Below are 14,382 nucleotides of genomic sequence, written 5' to 3'. Positions count from 1 at the left end.
TGTCGGAGGATGTAGTTGAGGCTGGGATAATTGCACGTTTTAGAAGCAATTAGACAGGTACATGGATAGGACAAGTTTAGAGGGATAATGGCCAAACGCAGGCAAGTGGGACTAGTGTAGATGGGACATGTTGGTCAGTGTGGGCGAGTTGGCCAAAAGGGCCTGTTTCCACACTGTATAACTCAATGACTCCAGTTGACTGCATTCCAGTCTCTGACTCTGGCTGCACATCCAATAGTGTTTGGAACCCTGGCTGCATCCCTGTAGGTGAGTGAGTGGAGCTGCCAACTGGAAGTGTGGTTAGGTGCGCTGCCAGAGCCAGGAATGTAATTAGGTGTGTGTATGTTACCGTGGACCAGAATGGGACTTAATATGCTCCCTTACTCAGGAGCTGGTAACCAGAGTGTAGGTGGGAGAGTGAACAATAAAGGGCTGAGAACCCAGGAAGGAGGTGAAGGCAAGAGAATGGGGATGGGAGGGAAAGATAAATCAGACATGATTGATTGGCATAGTTTAGGAAAGGATAGTTTAATTGATGGGCCGAATGGCCTCATTCTTCTCCTAGAACCCACGAACATGATGGACTGGGCAGTGTTCATACCTCTGCAATTTCTTGCAGTCTTGGGCCGAGCAGTTGCAGTACTAAACTGAAGCTTTCTATGGTGCATCTGTAGAAAGTGGTTAGAATTACTGGAGACATACCAAATTTTCTTAGCTTTCTGACCAGGTCTAGGCATTGGTGGGCTTTCTTGGCCATGGTGACAATGTGGACAAATTGTGTGAGATATCTATAAACCTTGGAGCTTGAAGCTCTTGGTCATCTCTCAGCACTTCAGCACCATTCACTTCTTGGTGTTGACATTGGGGAAGTGTACTCTGGATCTCACGGGTTCAGCAGCATTATGAAGCCAAAAATAGATGGGCCGAAACCCTTCTTCAGTGATTGGGGCTGACATTGTGAGGAGGAGCCCGAGGCTGTTGCCAGGGGGCAGCAGGAGACAGTTAACTGAGCTCTCCCCCAGGATGCTCCCCAATCCTGTAGGTCCTGTTCTCCACCGTTGTTTGAGATCCAGGAGACCCAGGACAGATGATAATAAATGGAAAATAAAATGGATCAATCTGAAAATACTTGTCCTCAAATAGTTAGAGTTGCCTTGAATTTGGCATCTCCTTCCTGCCCTTCTCACCGTGAGTGTGGCATCTGAAATAGGAAGTTGAATGAACCAAGTATTAAGATAGGAAGAATGAACCTATTAAACAAACTGCAGCTATCAATTATTTAAAAAAATAATAAAATGGATTTTTAATCTCCTAGTTTTTCAATTTTTTTCCATATACAATTTTCCTCAAATCTTTTTCATTTTTAATGCTAAATATCAATTGTGCATACCGGTTGACTAAAGAAATTCCCAAAATACTGAAGTGGCAGTTAGAGAAAAAAAATTATTAGATAAAAGTTAGAACGAGGATATTTTTTTGCCATTAACCCAGTAGTGAAACATAAGACATTTTATAGGGAAATTAGTTATTTTTAAAAGATGCCATTAAAGAGTGCAGATGGTGACTAAGAGTATAAATAATCTGGGTGGATCCTATGATGAAAACATCACAATGGAATGTGTTGACACAAGTAACTGCAGATTCTGGTTTACAAAAGAAACAGTGCTGGAGTAACTCAGTGGGTCAGGCAGCATCTCTGGAGGACATAGGCGACGTTTCGGGTTGAGTCTGAAACAGGATCCCGACTGAAAGGATAGTTTAATTTATTGTCACGTGCACTGAGGTACAGTGAAAAGCTTTTGTTGCATGCTGTCCAGTCAGTGGTAAGACAATATAGGATTACAATCGAGCCATTTACAGTGTATAGATACATGATAAGGGAATAACATTTAGTGCAAGGTATAGCCAGCAAAGTCTGATCAAGGATAGTCTGCGAGGGTCACTAATGAGATAGATAATAGTTCAGGACTGCTCTCTAATTGTGGTAGGATGATTCAGTTGCCTCTTCTTATTGAGTCCACACACAAGATTAGAAGTTGCTCAGCCAGAGCTGAACACACTTCTCGGCATCTGCATACAATGTGTCTGTCTTTTTGCTTCATTTGCTTCTTGTGCTGGAAAGATTGGTGGAAACAGGGCTGCAACGTGAGCGCTCTTTCCTTGACCCCATTCAGTTGCCTGATAACAGCTGGGGAAAAAACTGCCTTTGAATATGGAGGTGTGTGTTTTCACACTTCTATACTTTTTGGCTGATGGGAGAGGGGAGGAGGTAGTGGCAAGGGTACGACTCACCCTTGATTATGCTGCTGGCCTTGCCTGGGCAGCGTGAGGTGTAGATTGAGTCAATGGAAGGGAGATTGGATTGTGTAATGGTCTGGGCTGCGTCCACATTTCACTGCAATTTCTTGCGGTCTGGGATGGAGCTGTTCCCAAACCAAGTTGTGATTGATCCTGATAAAATGCTTTCTATGGTAACTGGCTAACATTGGCTATCCATGTTCTCCAGAGATGCTGCCTCACCCACTCCAGCACTTTATGATGGAATGTGTTCAAGGCTTGTTTATGAGTAGAAAGTTTCTATGTACCTACTAGTTATAGTTAAGCCAATTCAACAGTCCTTGTTCATGCATGCAACATATCAGAGCACAAAAGAGAAACAAGCCTTTTGGTCCACAATGTTTGTGTCAAACATGATGCCAGATTAAACTGATTTCTTCAAGACTGCACATGATCCATATCCTTCAATACCTTATAACATGCCAAAGGAACTCTGAATAGTAGTGCATTTTACATTTTTCTGACGGAGAGAGTCAGGTTTATTGAACTGTACTTTTAATAGAATATATGGCACTAAGTATGCTCAAATCCACAGTAGCCAATGTGGATTTCTGATACAAAACATCTTAAAAGATGAATATATGTAGCGCTGTATTTGATTAGCATTGCAAAGCTGTTCTTTAATGTCATTGCCAAATTTAAAATCTGGTATATATAGTTTGCAGTTAAAAACAGAGGCGATTAGCATTGAAGGGTGATGATATATATGTAGAAACCTCATACTGGGTTGAAAATAACTATTTCCAATAGTTTTTATCTTGGATTGAGGATAAGATTAAAAACTGAGGTTTGAAGGTAAATCTTAACAGCATTATGTTGAGAAAAGAAATAGACTCAGAGAGTATATGTACAAATGAGTCAGTTGCTGCTCATAGGGCCAATTAACATTTTGTTCCCATGTTTGTTGCTCAGAAATGTATTGTGCGAGAGGCCCAGGGTGTCATGTGCCTGTGTGAAAATGGGAGGCAGAAATTGGCTGGATTGGAGCAACTGGGGAACGGGCGGATGGGGATAAGGTTGGCAAGTGAAAGTGTAAGGCGGCACAGTGGCAACGGTGCTGCCTTACAGCGGGTGCTGTTTGTACGGAGTTGGTACATTCTCCCCTGCTTGTGTTTTCTCCAGGATCTGCGATTTCCTCCCACACTCCAAAGATGTACTGGTTTGTAGGCTAATTGGCTTGGTATAATTGTAAATTGTCCCTAGTGTGTGTGTGATACTGTTAGTGTGCGGGGATCGCTGGTCAACGCGGGCCCGGTGGGACGAAGGGCCACTGTACCTCTACTCTAAACTAACCATGCTGTATCTCTAAACTTCTTCTTCTTATCGAGTCCACATCAGGATTAGAAATTGTTCAGTCAGAGCTGAACATACTTCTCGGCATCAGCATACAATGGTGCCTGTCTTGCACTTCCTGTGCTTCTTATGTGTGGTGGTGGAAATATTGGTGGAAGCAGGGCCGCAACGTGAAAGCTCTTTCCTTGACCCCATCTAAACTAAACTAAACTCTAAACTTAAGTAACTCTTGGGGCAAGCTGTTTTGCAGAATGGGTTGTTTTCTAGGGACCATTAGGGGGAGTGTGAGAATTAATCAAGAGGAGGCAAGTAAGCAACCATGAGGTTTGTACAGCAGCCTGGAGTTGGGAGATGGTAGGCAGAGATTTGAGGGACAGTTTCTTTTGTTCAGAGATATTGCATGGAACCAGGCCCTTAGGCCCACTGAGTCCACGCCGACCATTGATCGCCGGTTCACACTTGTTCCACCTTATCCCACTTTCTCATCCACTTGCCACACACTAGGGGCAATTTATAGATGCAAATTAACCGACAAACCCGCACGTCTTTGGGATGTGGGAGGAAACAGGAGGGAACCCATGCGGTCACAGGGAGAATGTGCAAACTCCACACAGACAGCACCAGAGGTCAGGATCGAATCAGGGTCTCTGGCGCTGTGAGGCAGCAGCTCTACCCGCTGCACCACCGTGGGCATTGGAGTGGCTGCTGGGAGTTGTAGGACTGTAAATGGGCTCCGATTGGTTATGGGAAGCGCTAGGATGGTAGATCGGGATTACAGTACATTAACTGGCGTGGTTGTTGGTTGTTGGGGTTTGCAAGATTGTAATATCAAATTGAGAGGTGTTATATAGTGAAGTTTCAGAGCAGTAGTGGAGAGTTGCAATTGATGGTCGATTATGGGATGAGTGAGCAAGGGTGGCAGGGCAGGGTGGCGATCACAGGGTGGCAGCTGCAGGTTACAATATTGATCATAGTTGCAGGGTGGTGGCTGGGGAAATATATTTGTTGGGCAGGGATGGCGGAGATGTAATTGGGGGTGTAGGAAAGAACTGCAGATGTTGGTTTAAATCGAAGGTAGACACAAAATGCTAGAGTAACTCAGCGGGGCAGGCAGCATCTCTGGAGAGAAGAAATAGGTGACATTTCGGGTCGAGCCTGAAGAGTCTCCACCTGAAACACCACCCATTCCTTCTCACCAGAGATCCTGCCTGTCCCGCTGAGTTACTCCAGCATTTTGTATAATTAGGGGCTTATAATTAGCTGGTGAGTCAGGAGTTGCAGTTTGATGGCCAGTAGCTATGAATGAAAAGCAAGAGTTGCAGGGAGGCAAATTGATTTGCAGCGCCGTAGATGGGGATTGTGATTAGTAGATAGGATTCACAGACTGACGGCCCCACTGAGTGCGCGCCGACCAGAGATCCCCCATACACCAGCACTATCCTGCACATTAACGCCAAATTCACAATCTCTGCCGAAACCAATTAACCTACAAACCGGTACGTCTTTGGAGTGTGGGAGGAAACCAAAGCAACTGGCGAAAACCCATGCGGTCACAGGGAGAACGTACAAACTCTGTACAGACAGCACCCATAGTCAGGTTCGAAACCGGGTCTCCGGCGCTATCAGGCCGCGACTCTACCACTGCGCCACTGACTTGTAGGACGCATTAGTATTATATTAATATAACAACATTAGTGTAACAATATAATATATTAATCTATACAATAATATATATTATAGTGTATAGTATATAGTATTATTGTATAACAATATATACACTTTTATATACTGGGTTATATAATATATAAATCATATATAATAATATATGGAAATTAGCAACCTTTACATGATAAAATCTTCCCTCAACTCAGTCTAAATGGCCTACTCCTGATTCTTTGAATGTGACCCCATGTCTAGACATCCTAGCCAGGGGGACATTCTCAGAAGGCACCAGAGTGTGGTGACTGTTTGTGTACCGGTCCCAGAAGAGCCTCTGCTATCATCCATAACAATTGTTCCACTCTTTTAATCTTTATCCTTCATCTGTGCACTGTGAGCAGCTTAATTCTATTCAGATGTAGTCTTTTCTCTTGACGCAAACAAAAGCTTTTTACTGTACCTCAGTGCACATGACAAAAATAAACTAAACACTGATGTAGCTTGTCAAGCTTTGGAAAGCATTTCGTAAATTTCAGTGAGTCCTCGTCTCATTCTTGAAAACTTTAAGTATATAGGCCTAGTCTACTCAATCTCCCCTAAAATGCAAACCAAATGCAAATCACTCCAGCCAGAAGTAACATGCTAATAGCTGGGCTATCCACATTGCAGGGCTGGGAACTGGAAGTATCCTGAGCTAATTCTGCTCCCACCATCATCTATTGCAACAAGTGATGGCTCCTACTGATTGTCGCCGGCAATGTCAACATTTGAAACATGGAAGATGGACACGATAGAAGAAGAAGTAGCAGATGAGGGATGATAGCTGTGATTTGCAGGATAATAGCTAAGGAGTTAATAGCTGTTCATTATTGAATTAATTGTGTTATTGATCAAGGTGTGTGAGATGGTGGCTGGGGTTTGTGGAACATTGGCTCGATGCCGGGGGGATGTTCATCAGGTGTTTGTAGTGGTAGCTGATGGTTGGAGTACAGCAGCTGGAGATTTTTAGGTGATTACTTTTGGGTATTTGGTCGGGGATCTGCAGTGATAGGTTGCAGTCACATTCCTAGCTTGGGGTCACGTGCGTTAGTTTGGTGCTGTGGGCCTTTACATTAGCAACATGTGGATTTCGATAAGGGGGTCTGGATGATGTTGGGATTGCGTGGCAGCTTACAGAGGTCACGAGGCAATAGTGCTAGTTGAGATTGGTAATCAGTGTTGATAGAAGTGTGACACAAAATGCTGGAGTAACTCAGCGGGATAGGTAGCATCTTCATTCAGTCTAAAGAAGAGTCTCGACCCGAAACGTTCCAGAGATGCTGCCAGAGTTACTCCAACATTTTGTGCCTATCTTCGGTGTAAACCAGCATGTGCAGTTCTTTCTACATTGATAGAAGTGTATCTGGAACATAATTTGGTTGGTACAAGCCTAGTAGCAAGATGGTGCTCTGGGTCTGTGCAAGGATCGTGATCTTAGAGAGGTGGGGTAGGAACAGAAGTGGAGTCATTGGACAGTGCTGATGGAAGCTGTGATTGGATGCAAGAGGGAGCATGCAGGTAAATTACTTAAAGGGGAACTATCTGATTCATAGAGTGTGCTTGGCTCCTGCACAAACATGCACTTTTTACATCTAGCAGAAGCTGGTCTTGCAGGTTGATGACACTGGTTTTGCAAGCATCAATTACATTTATAGAATCAGCACCCAAAAATGATTTGCTGGTTTCTGGAGTCATTGTTCATGTCTGGCTTCTCTCTGTATGTTCATATGTCAAGCGCACTGAGTATTCAAAGCCTGAGTAATCACTTCAAATCTCTGTCCTCCAAACATCAGCTACCACCCCAAAAAACTGATTCAACAGCCCAACAATGTCTAGCCAAAGTCCCAAGACCTTCAACAAACCCCCCGATATACCATCCCGAAAACCCATTCAACCACAATGCCACTCCTTAGCTTCTATCCTGCAAATCCAGTTACTATCCATCAACTTGAAACCTAGACATTAGTATGTCAGACTCTGTATGTCCCTGTTTATTTTTAAATTGAAATTGAATTGTGCAGTGGGCAGAAATGTGGTGCAGTGCCAATTCTAGGCAAAGATTCATTTTTTGTTGCTATTTTGAGTCTGCCCTCAACATGTCTTTCCGTTCTGAAATGGCACAATTCTATTATTTGCTACCACTTTATGCCATAATGTTTCAAGTTGTGCATTTTTGTATTAAATCATTTTCTTTTTCTATTTCAGTCTGTGGTAAAAACAGGAAGGTTGCTTATTAGCCACGAAGCTCCGATAACAGGAGGATTTGCAGCGGAGATCAGTTCCACAGTTCAGGTGTGTAAGTAAATATTGACTTGATCGAAGGATTGATCACCGAGCAGTATATGTTGGAAACAAAGGAGTTAATGTTATTTAATATGTGAGAATATTCTAAAGTTCAGTTTCAGTTTCCAATTCCATTTTCAAAATGTTGTAATAATGTTAATTTCTCTTGCTGAAAAGAAACAAGTCAGCATGGACCAGTTTGAGTGTAAGCTGCAAATTATCTTACCAGCACGGTTTGAAATGTTATACATTTCTGTAAATAGTTTGTCAGGTTTCCAAGCACTGAGCTAACATGCTGAGGTACATTTGGCATTCAGATTATGTCTTGGGCTTACCTAAATATTTGCTAATAAATATTTCTCACGGTGCCAAATTTCCCCAGTACAGATATTAAATGCTGTTTTGTTTCCTGGTTACCACTGCTGTCTTGCCCTGTTTATGTTGATTCAGTCAGCAATTGACTTCTGATATCACATTCAAGCTGTCATTTAGTTTAGAGATAGAGTATAGGAACTGGCCCTTTGGCCCACCGAGTCCATGCTAGCCATCATTCACCTATTCACTCCTAGGGTATTGAAATAGATTATCTGACCATAGGAATTAAACAAATTAAACCAGATTTGTTACTCAGAGATATAGAGTCTGGCAGCACAGCCTGACCTTGCTGTGATGTCCCAACGTTACACTGGAGAAACATTATTCAGATCTTGCAAAGTTCAGACCTGTGGCGGAATTTGAGCCCGTGGGATGGAGAAGATAAGTCAGGGTCATTAGAGCCTGGAAAGCACAAGGAACTGCAGATGCTGGTTAATACAAAAAAAAAAGGTCACACAGTGCTGGAGTAACTCAGCGGATAAGGCGGCATCTCTGCAGAACATGAATAGGTGACATTTCAGGTCGGAACCCTTCTTTAGACCGATTGTAGTAGGGGAGAGAAAGCTGGAAGAGAGGTGGAGGCGGGACAAAGTCTAGCAAGTGATCGGTGGTGCAGGTGAGGGTGGGGGGGCACAGGGAAGAGAGTAAAGGCAGGCATATTTGGAACCTCTGCGAGTGTCCATGGCTACACCTTAACATGAAGAAAGTGAAATGAGTTAAAAGAGAAGTTATTGAGGGTGAGGACAAGTTCTGCCAGTTGAGGAAGAGTGCTAGTAGAGGGAAACTGATGGGGACTCTGTTCATGGAAGAACCGGAGAGCCCTGAGACTTCCTGGTGGTGACTGGAGTGTAAAATGACTTGACGCCTATGGTAAAGATTGCTTTTTACATTATTGATTGTATCCTCATTGCCAACCTTGTGGAGATAGCTCCAGATCATTACCACTTGTGATATAAAAATGATTTTCCTCACATCCTCAATTTCGCTCCACCAATATGCCCAAAATCTTATATCTATACTTCGTACTCCTTGTGCTATCAGCTAAAGAGAACAATTATTCTTTGTCTGTCACAACCTTGTGCATCTTTTTAAAATCTTCCTTTCACCTTCTTTGCTTTAGGGAGCAGAACCTAGTTTTTCCAATCCAACTGTGCAGATAAGGTTCCTAAGTGGTCAAAAAGATGACCTTCAATGACGTCTTGAACATGTTTCCATAGATGAAGGGCATCAATAATTGTTATCATTTGTGGAGATTAATATTTACCTTCCTTTTGGCCAAAGTAGATAAGAAAGATGACATAATTTAACTTTAAGTGTATGATGCTATAATGGGTATGTTACTGGAGTAGTATTGGTTGGTGCCCAAGTCAATCTGTTGAGAAAAATTAATTATACATGTAAAAGTCAACCAATTTTGTGTTTTCATATTTAGAGCCATATAGCACGGAAACGGGTCCTTCGGCCCAACCTATCCTTGTTGACCAAGATCCCCCATCTGCGCTAGATCAACCTGCCCATGTTTTCCACTAGTCCCATTAAACTTTTTCTATCCATTTCCCTGCCCAAGTGTCTTTTAAATGTTATATTTATTGAAGGCCTTTGATAATTTATAGTTCTTTAGAACATCAAGTTTTATATCCATATTAGATTTGAACATTGTTTCAATGGAAGCAATGCCGGCGTTGGACTTGGAAAGAGTGCAATCTCTATATAGTCTAATTTGTATAACGGAAAGCCACACTCATAAGTTTTGCTCTGCTTCTCTGCACTTAATTGTTTTGGATTCTGAATGTGAAGTTGGGTGCATGGAGTTAATTGCATATGCAAAAACTGAACCTGATATTTATTTTGTACTTGCTTACTATCATTTGCTGTCCAAAACCACACAAAGGAGCATTGTAGCTCAGAAGTAGGTAGAATTATCTGCTTTGGTATTGACAAATCAATTTAATGTTTTCACATTGTAAATCACAGATATAAATAGGTGAATTTATGTTCATAATTTGATTGCATTTGTCTTAAAAATTCAGGATCTTCAGTTTAAAACTTTGACTTTCATTCTAAGCCCATCCCTCCACAGATTCAAATTGATTGAATATTATGAGATGAGTCTCGTATTTTTATTGCAACGATAGGTGTGTTTTAAATGGATTTTTGGTAGTGACTGTTTAGACCGATTATAACATTTAAACACAGAAGGTGAGGGGGGGGCGCTGAGAACAGAGGGGGATCCAGTATGGGGAATGAAGAAGAGATGAGTACATTTTGTAACTTTGTTGGCCCCTTTGTGGCGACTATTTTGAGTACTTGGTATGCAAAAACAAAGAATCTTACTGCACCTAGCTATGTACAAGTGACAATGAAGTATCATCATCATCTTCATCATCATCATCTTTGGTAGACCCAAAAAGTCACCTATTACTTCTGGGACCATCATGTCTGATCCTGAAACTATCCACACCCATATATTTATTGAGGAGGTTTTGTCATTTATTCCTCAAGCAGTGTAACTGATAACAACAATTATTCGCTTGTGGTTTTTTTCTTTGTAATTGTGACTCCAATATTGCTCATGGGCAATGAGGTCATGAGCTATGTAAAACAAGTTTTCTTTTTATTTCTTTACTGTGGTTCATTGGACATTTGTTGGCCAAGATTAGTTGTAGCCCCTTTTTTTCTCCTCAAAGCTCAGGGAATTGGATCTGACATCGAGTGAGATTTTGATATTCCAGAAATATCCAATTTGTTGGGAAAGCTGAGTGCCAATTTTCCCTCTTTTTTTGTGAGTTTAGTGATCCATGGGAGGTTTAACCTGTGTTTGTATGCCAACACGCCTGGTATCTATTTATATAGTTCGCTAATTCTCTCTTGGGAGAAAATGTGGGAAGAATAGATTGTAGTTTGGCAAGTATACTATATGCTATATATGAGATTTGGAAAAAAAAACAGATGGAACACATTTTAAGGGGAGGTGATCTGCATTTGATGGGTATTATGAAGCAATTCCTGTTCTTTTAGTATGACCGACATTATAATTGCTGCAACAATAGGCAGTTGGTCAACAAGTGTAACATTTTCTGAGGGAGTGCCACTCATTCCATAGATTGTGGTTAGTGGTTTGGATAGCAGAAGCATGGGAGAAACCTTTTTTTTTCTTTGGCATGTCAAACGGTGAATTACTTGCCACTATGCATCTTACCTCTGATCCACCCTCATAGCCAAAGTATTTGTTGAGATGTATCATCTCCATGGCACATCTAGCTCAATATAGTCTTGAATGTATCAGCTATGACTATTACACTTGCTAGTGCTGGATGGGGATGCTTCCAGATAATCCCCCACCATTCCTGTGTCGACTGTGTCCTGTGTCAAGCATTCTGAAGTCTTCGTTGAACCAGAGTTGATCTTTTGTCCTGTGCATCGTTAGGTACATGCTGGGCCTTGAAGATAAAGATCATGGCGGTGAATATTTATGCTGCTGCATTTACATTACAGTATCTCACGGATGCCCTGTTTTGAGCTGCCTTGTTTGGTTTGTCTGTGATTTAGCACAGTGGCGGTGATGTAGGACATCACAGTGGGCTTCTTTGATGTGACGGCAAGACTTTATGGCTTTGTGAGCCGGTGACATCGATCACGATGTATGCGACCCCGGGGTCTGGCCTTCCGCGCCCTCAACGGGCGAGGAGCAGTACATCGCCTCCAAGGAAGGCAACAGCTGAAGGTCCGCAGCAGCCTGGGGCTTGCCTGGATCGGGCACCGCTCACAAGAACTTACTTTGAAAATGGCGACAAAACATGGTGCCTCTTGCAAGCAGGATCAGTAGACTATTTCTGTACATTTGCTAATCGAGGATGTGCTTGGGTATAGGAATACTGTACTGAACTGTATGGAAGAAAATAGTTTCACTGTGCGTTTGCACACATGACAATAAAAGCATCATTGAACTGTGCAGCAGTCAGATTGTTCAGGGCTAAAGGAGACCAGATACATGTATAAAAGGTGGATTAGTGAGGGTCAGATCAAGTTGGTTCATTCATGATCTACTACAGATGCAGTCTGGCTACTTTGCAACTTGGTCAGTGCTTCCAAACCACATTTAGAGATAGCCATTGATGTCACCCAAGGTAGACACAAATGCTGGAGCAACTCAGCAGGCCAGGCAGCATCTCTGGAGAGAAGGAATGGGTGACTTTTCGGGTTGAGACCCTTCTTCAGTCTGAATGGGTGATGTTTCGGGTCGAGAACCTTCTTCAGTCTGAAGAAGGGTCTCAACCTGAAACGTCACCCATTCCTTCTCTCCAGAGATATTGCCAGTCCCGCTAAGCTACTCCAGCATTTTGTGTCTACCTTCGATTTAAATCAGCATCTGCAGTTCTTTCCTACACATTGATGTTACCAATTGGATTAAACTCTGTGCTTTTTCTATTTTCTGTGCTTGGGGGAAGCACTGATTCCTCAGCTGGGGGAGGATGGTAATTGGAAGGTGTCCTTGCTCATGTTTGACCTGATGCTGTGAGAATGAGTCAGTGAACTCCCAGGACTATTCCATCCTAGCTACTTAGTCAAGCCTGCTGTTTGGGACAGAATGTGCCCAGAGATTTTGACAGAGGAGTCTGCCACATTGTAAGGTATAATTTTGTGAGGATAGTTATGTCTGGCTGCTGTTTGACAGGTCTCCAGGGCTGTTCACTTATTTAGAAGCTTACACTCAGATATTTGAGGAGAGTAATGTGCAAGATTGACTGGGCTAGAAGCAACTTTTCTATGTCTGAACTAAGTTGTTGTTGGTAATCTGATTTTATCCTTTTCCTGTTGAAATATTGTGGTTATGGTATAACATAGCTGTACAGCATGGAACCTGACCCTTTGGCCTACCTTGTCCATGCTGGCCAAGTTGGCATTTTAGGCTAATTGCCTGCATTTGGCCCCCGTTCCTCCATAAACCTCCCTATCTATATATCTGTCCAAATGTCTTTTGAATAGCTCGGTAAATCACGTAAAAGTTAGTTATGCTGTTGTGTCAAGAGGCACATATAGGTCAGAGGTAATGGGGGTTTTACACTATTCTGGCAGTTTTGTGGTGATGTTTTTTTTTAAACTATGGCAATTAAAAAATAAATCTGGATTTAAGTTCCATGGCTGCCGTGGTGGGATGTGAATTTGCATCTCTAGATTGCCAGTCTAGTAATTTAAGTATTGTTCCTCACTGGATGAATCCCTGCTGCCTTGAGCATATCAATAACCGGAGGCCAAACACAGTACGTGGACAACACTAAAACAATAATGATGCTTCCAAGATAAATGATTCACAGTATTTTGCAAATTTGTAATTGCTTACACCATATGATGATATTGAGCAGTGGTCAAAATGTCTATCCTGAATCATCTTAGCACATTTATATACATTTTTCAGTTTTAAAAGCCAAGTGCTCCACAAATGAAAATGTAGTGTAATGCTTTTCAAAACAATAAAGCTTATTAAACTTGAGTGATTTTGAACTGACTATATGTAGAGATTTGAAACAGAGTGTGAGGAACTTATTTATATAGTAGCAATGTTACTAAATTTTGAGATTTAAAAAATCAAGTCTGCAATTTATCCCATTAGATAAAGCATAAAAAGAAGTTTAATTTGACACCTAATTCATTTTCAAATCTTCAGTGTTAAAAAAGTTATGGCCATTTTCATACTCGGAAATTAGCATCTTGTTCCCTATTGCTTTTCCATTGACTTAACACAAAAGCTGTGATCAAGGACAGTCAAAAGCCCATAACTTTCTTAAAAATTAAGAGAACTGAAAGAGATTTTCAGTTATTATAGATCGAATTATTCTGAAACAAATATTAAACAATCTTACTTGGATGATCTAAAATTAAAGCATATAATTAGTTAGTTACCCAATTGTAGCTAATTACAAAATGCAATTACTAGATCTAAACATCTATCCATTTCTTAAGAAAAGATTAACATTTTTAAATAGCCTAAGTGTCCAAATAACATTCAAACAAGAATTCACAATATAATATGATTTTTAAATCTCATTGTCATGGATTTATAGGCCAAATGGAAGGAATCTAGTGTTTAATTCCGTAAATTAATGGCCATTTTAATCATCTTGCGAGTGGGTTTTTGAGGAACGCGATCGTTTGGAACGTTGCGGTTGTGGTGAATTTAAACCACATATCGGCAGGAAAAATACTGCCGGTTCGTATGGGTCCTAAATCATCGTTTCGCAATGTAAAATGTGGATTAAAGCCATCTTAAGAAGCACTTTTATGCATAAATAAACGGCTTTCCTTTACCTGTCCCGTGCGTGAAATTCGTCCCGGTTGTCAGCATTGACGGCTTTAGAAACTGATTTTTAAATTACTCCAGTGCTGAATTTATCGGGC

General features: G+C 41.5%; 1 protein-coding gene across 2 annotated transcripts in view; it reads left to right on the top strand.

The window, feature by feature from the left end:
- The window catches only part of bckdhb (branched chain keto acid dehydrogenase E1 subunit beta), a 173,626-nt gene that overhangs the window by 104,964 nt on the left and 54,280 nt on the right, over positions 1–14,382 (top strand). For both annotated transcript variants that reach the window (XM_055636077.1, XM_055636076.1), the window contains exon 9: positions 7,534–7,620. In XM_055636077.1, the coding sequence (XP_055492052.1) occupies positions 7,534–7,620 (87 nt within the window). The remainder of the gene's footprint in view (positions 1–7,533; positions 7,621–14,382) is intronic.

This window comes from Leucoraja erinacea, chromosome 5, assembly GCF_028641065.1.
Source record: "Leucoraja erinacea ecotype New England chromosome 5, Leri_hhj_1, whole genome shotgun sequence".
Taxonomy (NCBI): Eukaryota; Metazoa; Chordata; class Chondrichthyes; order Rajiformes; family Rajidae; genus Leucoraja; species Leucoraja erinaceus.
This window is presented reverse-complemented; position numbering and strand designations above follow the sequence as displayed.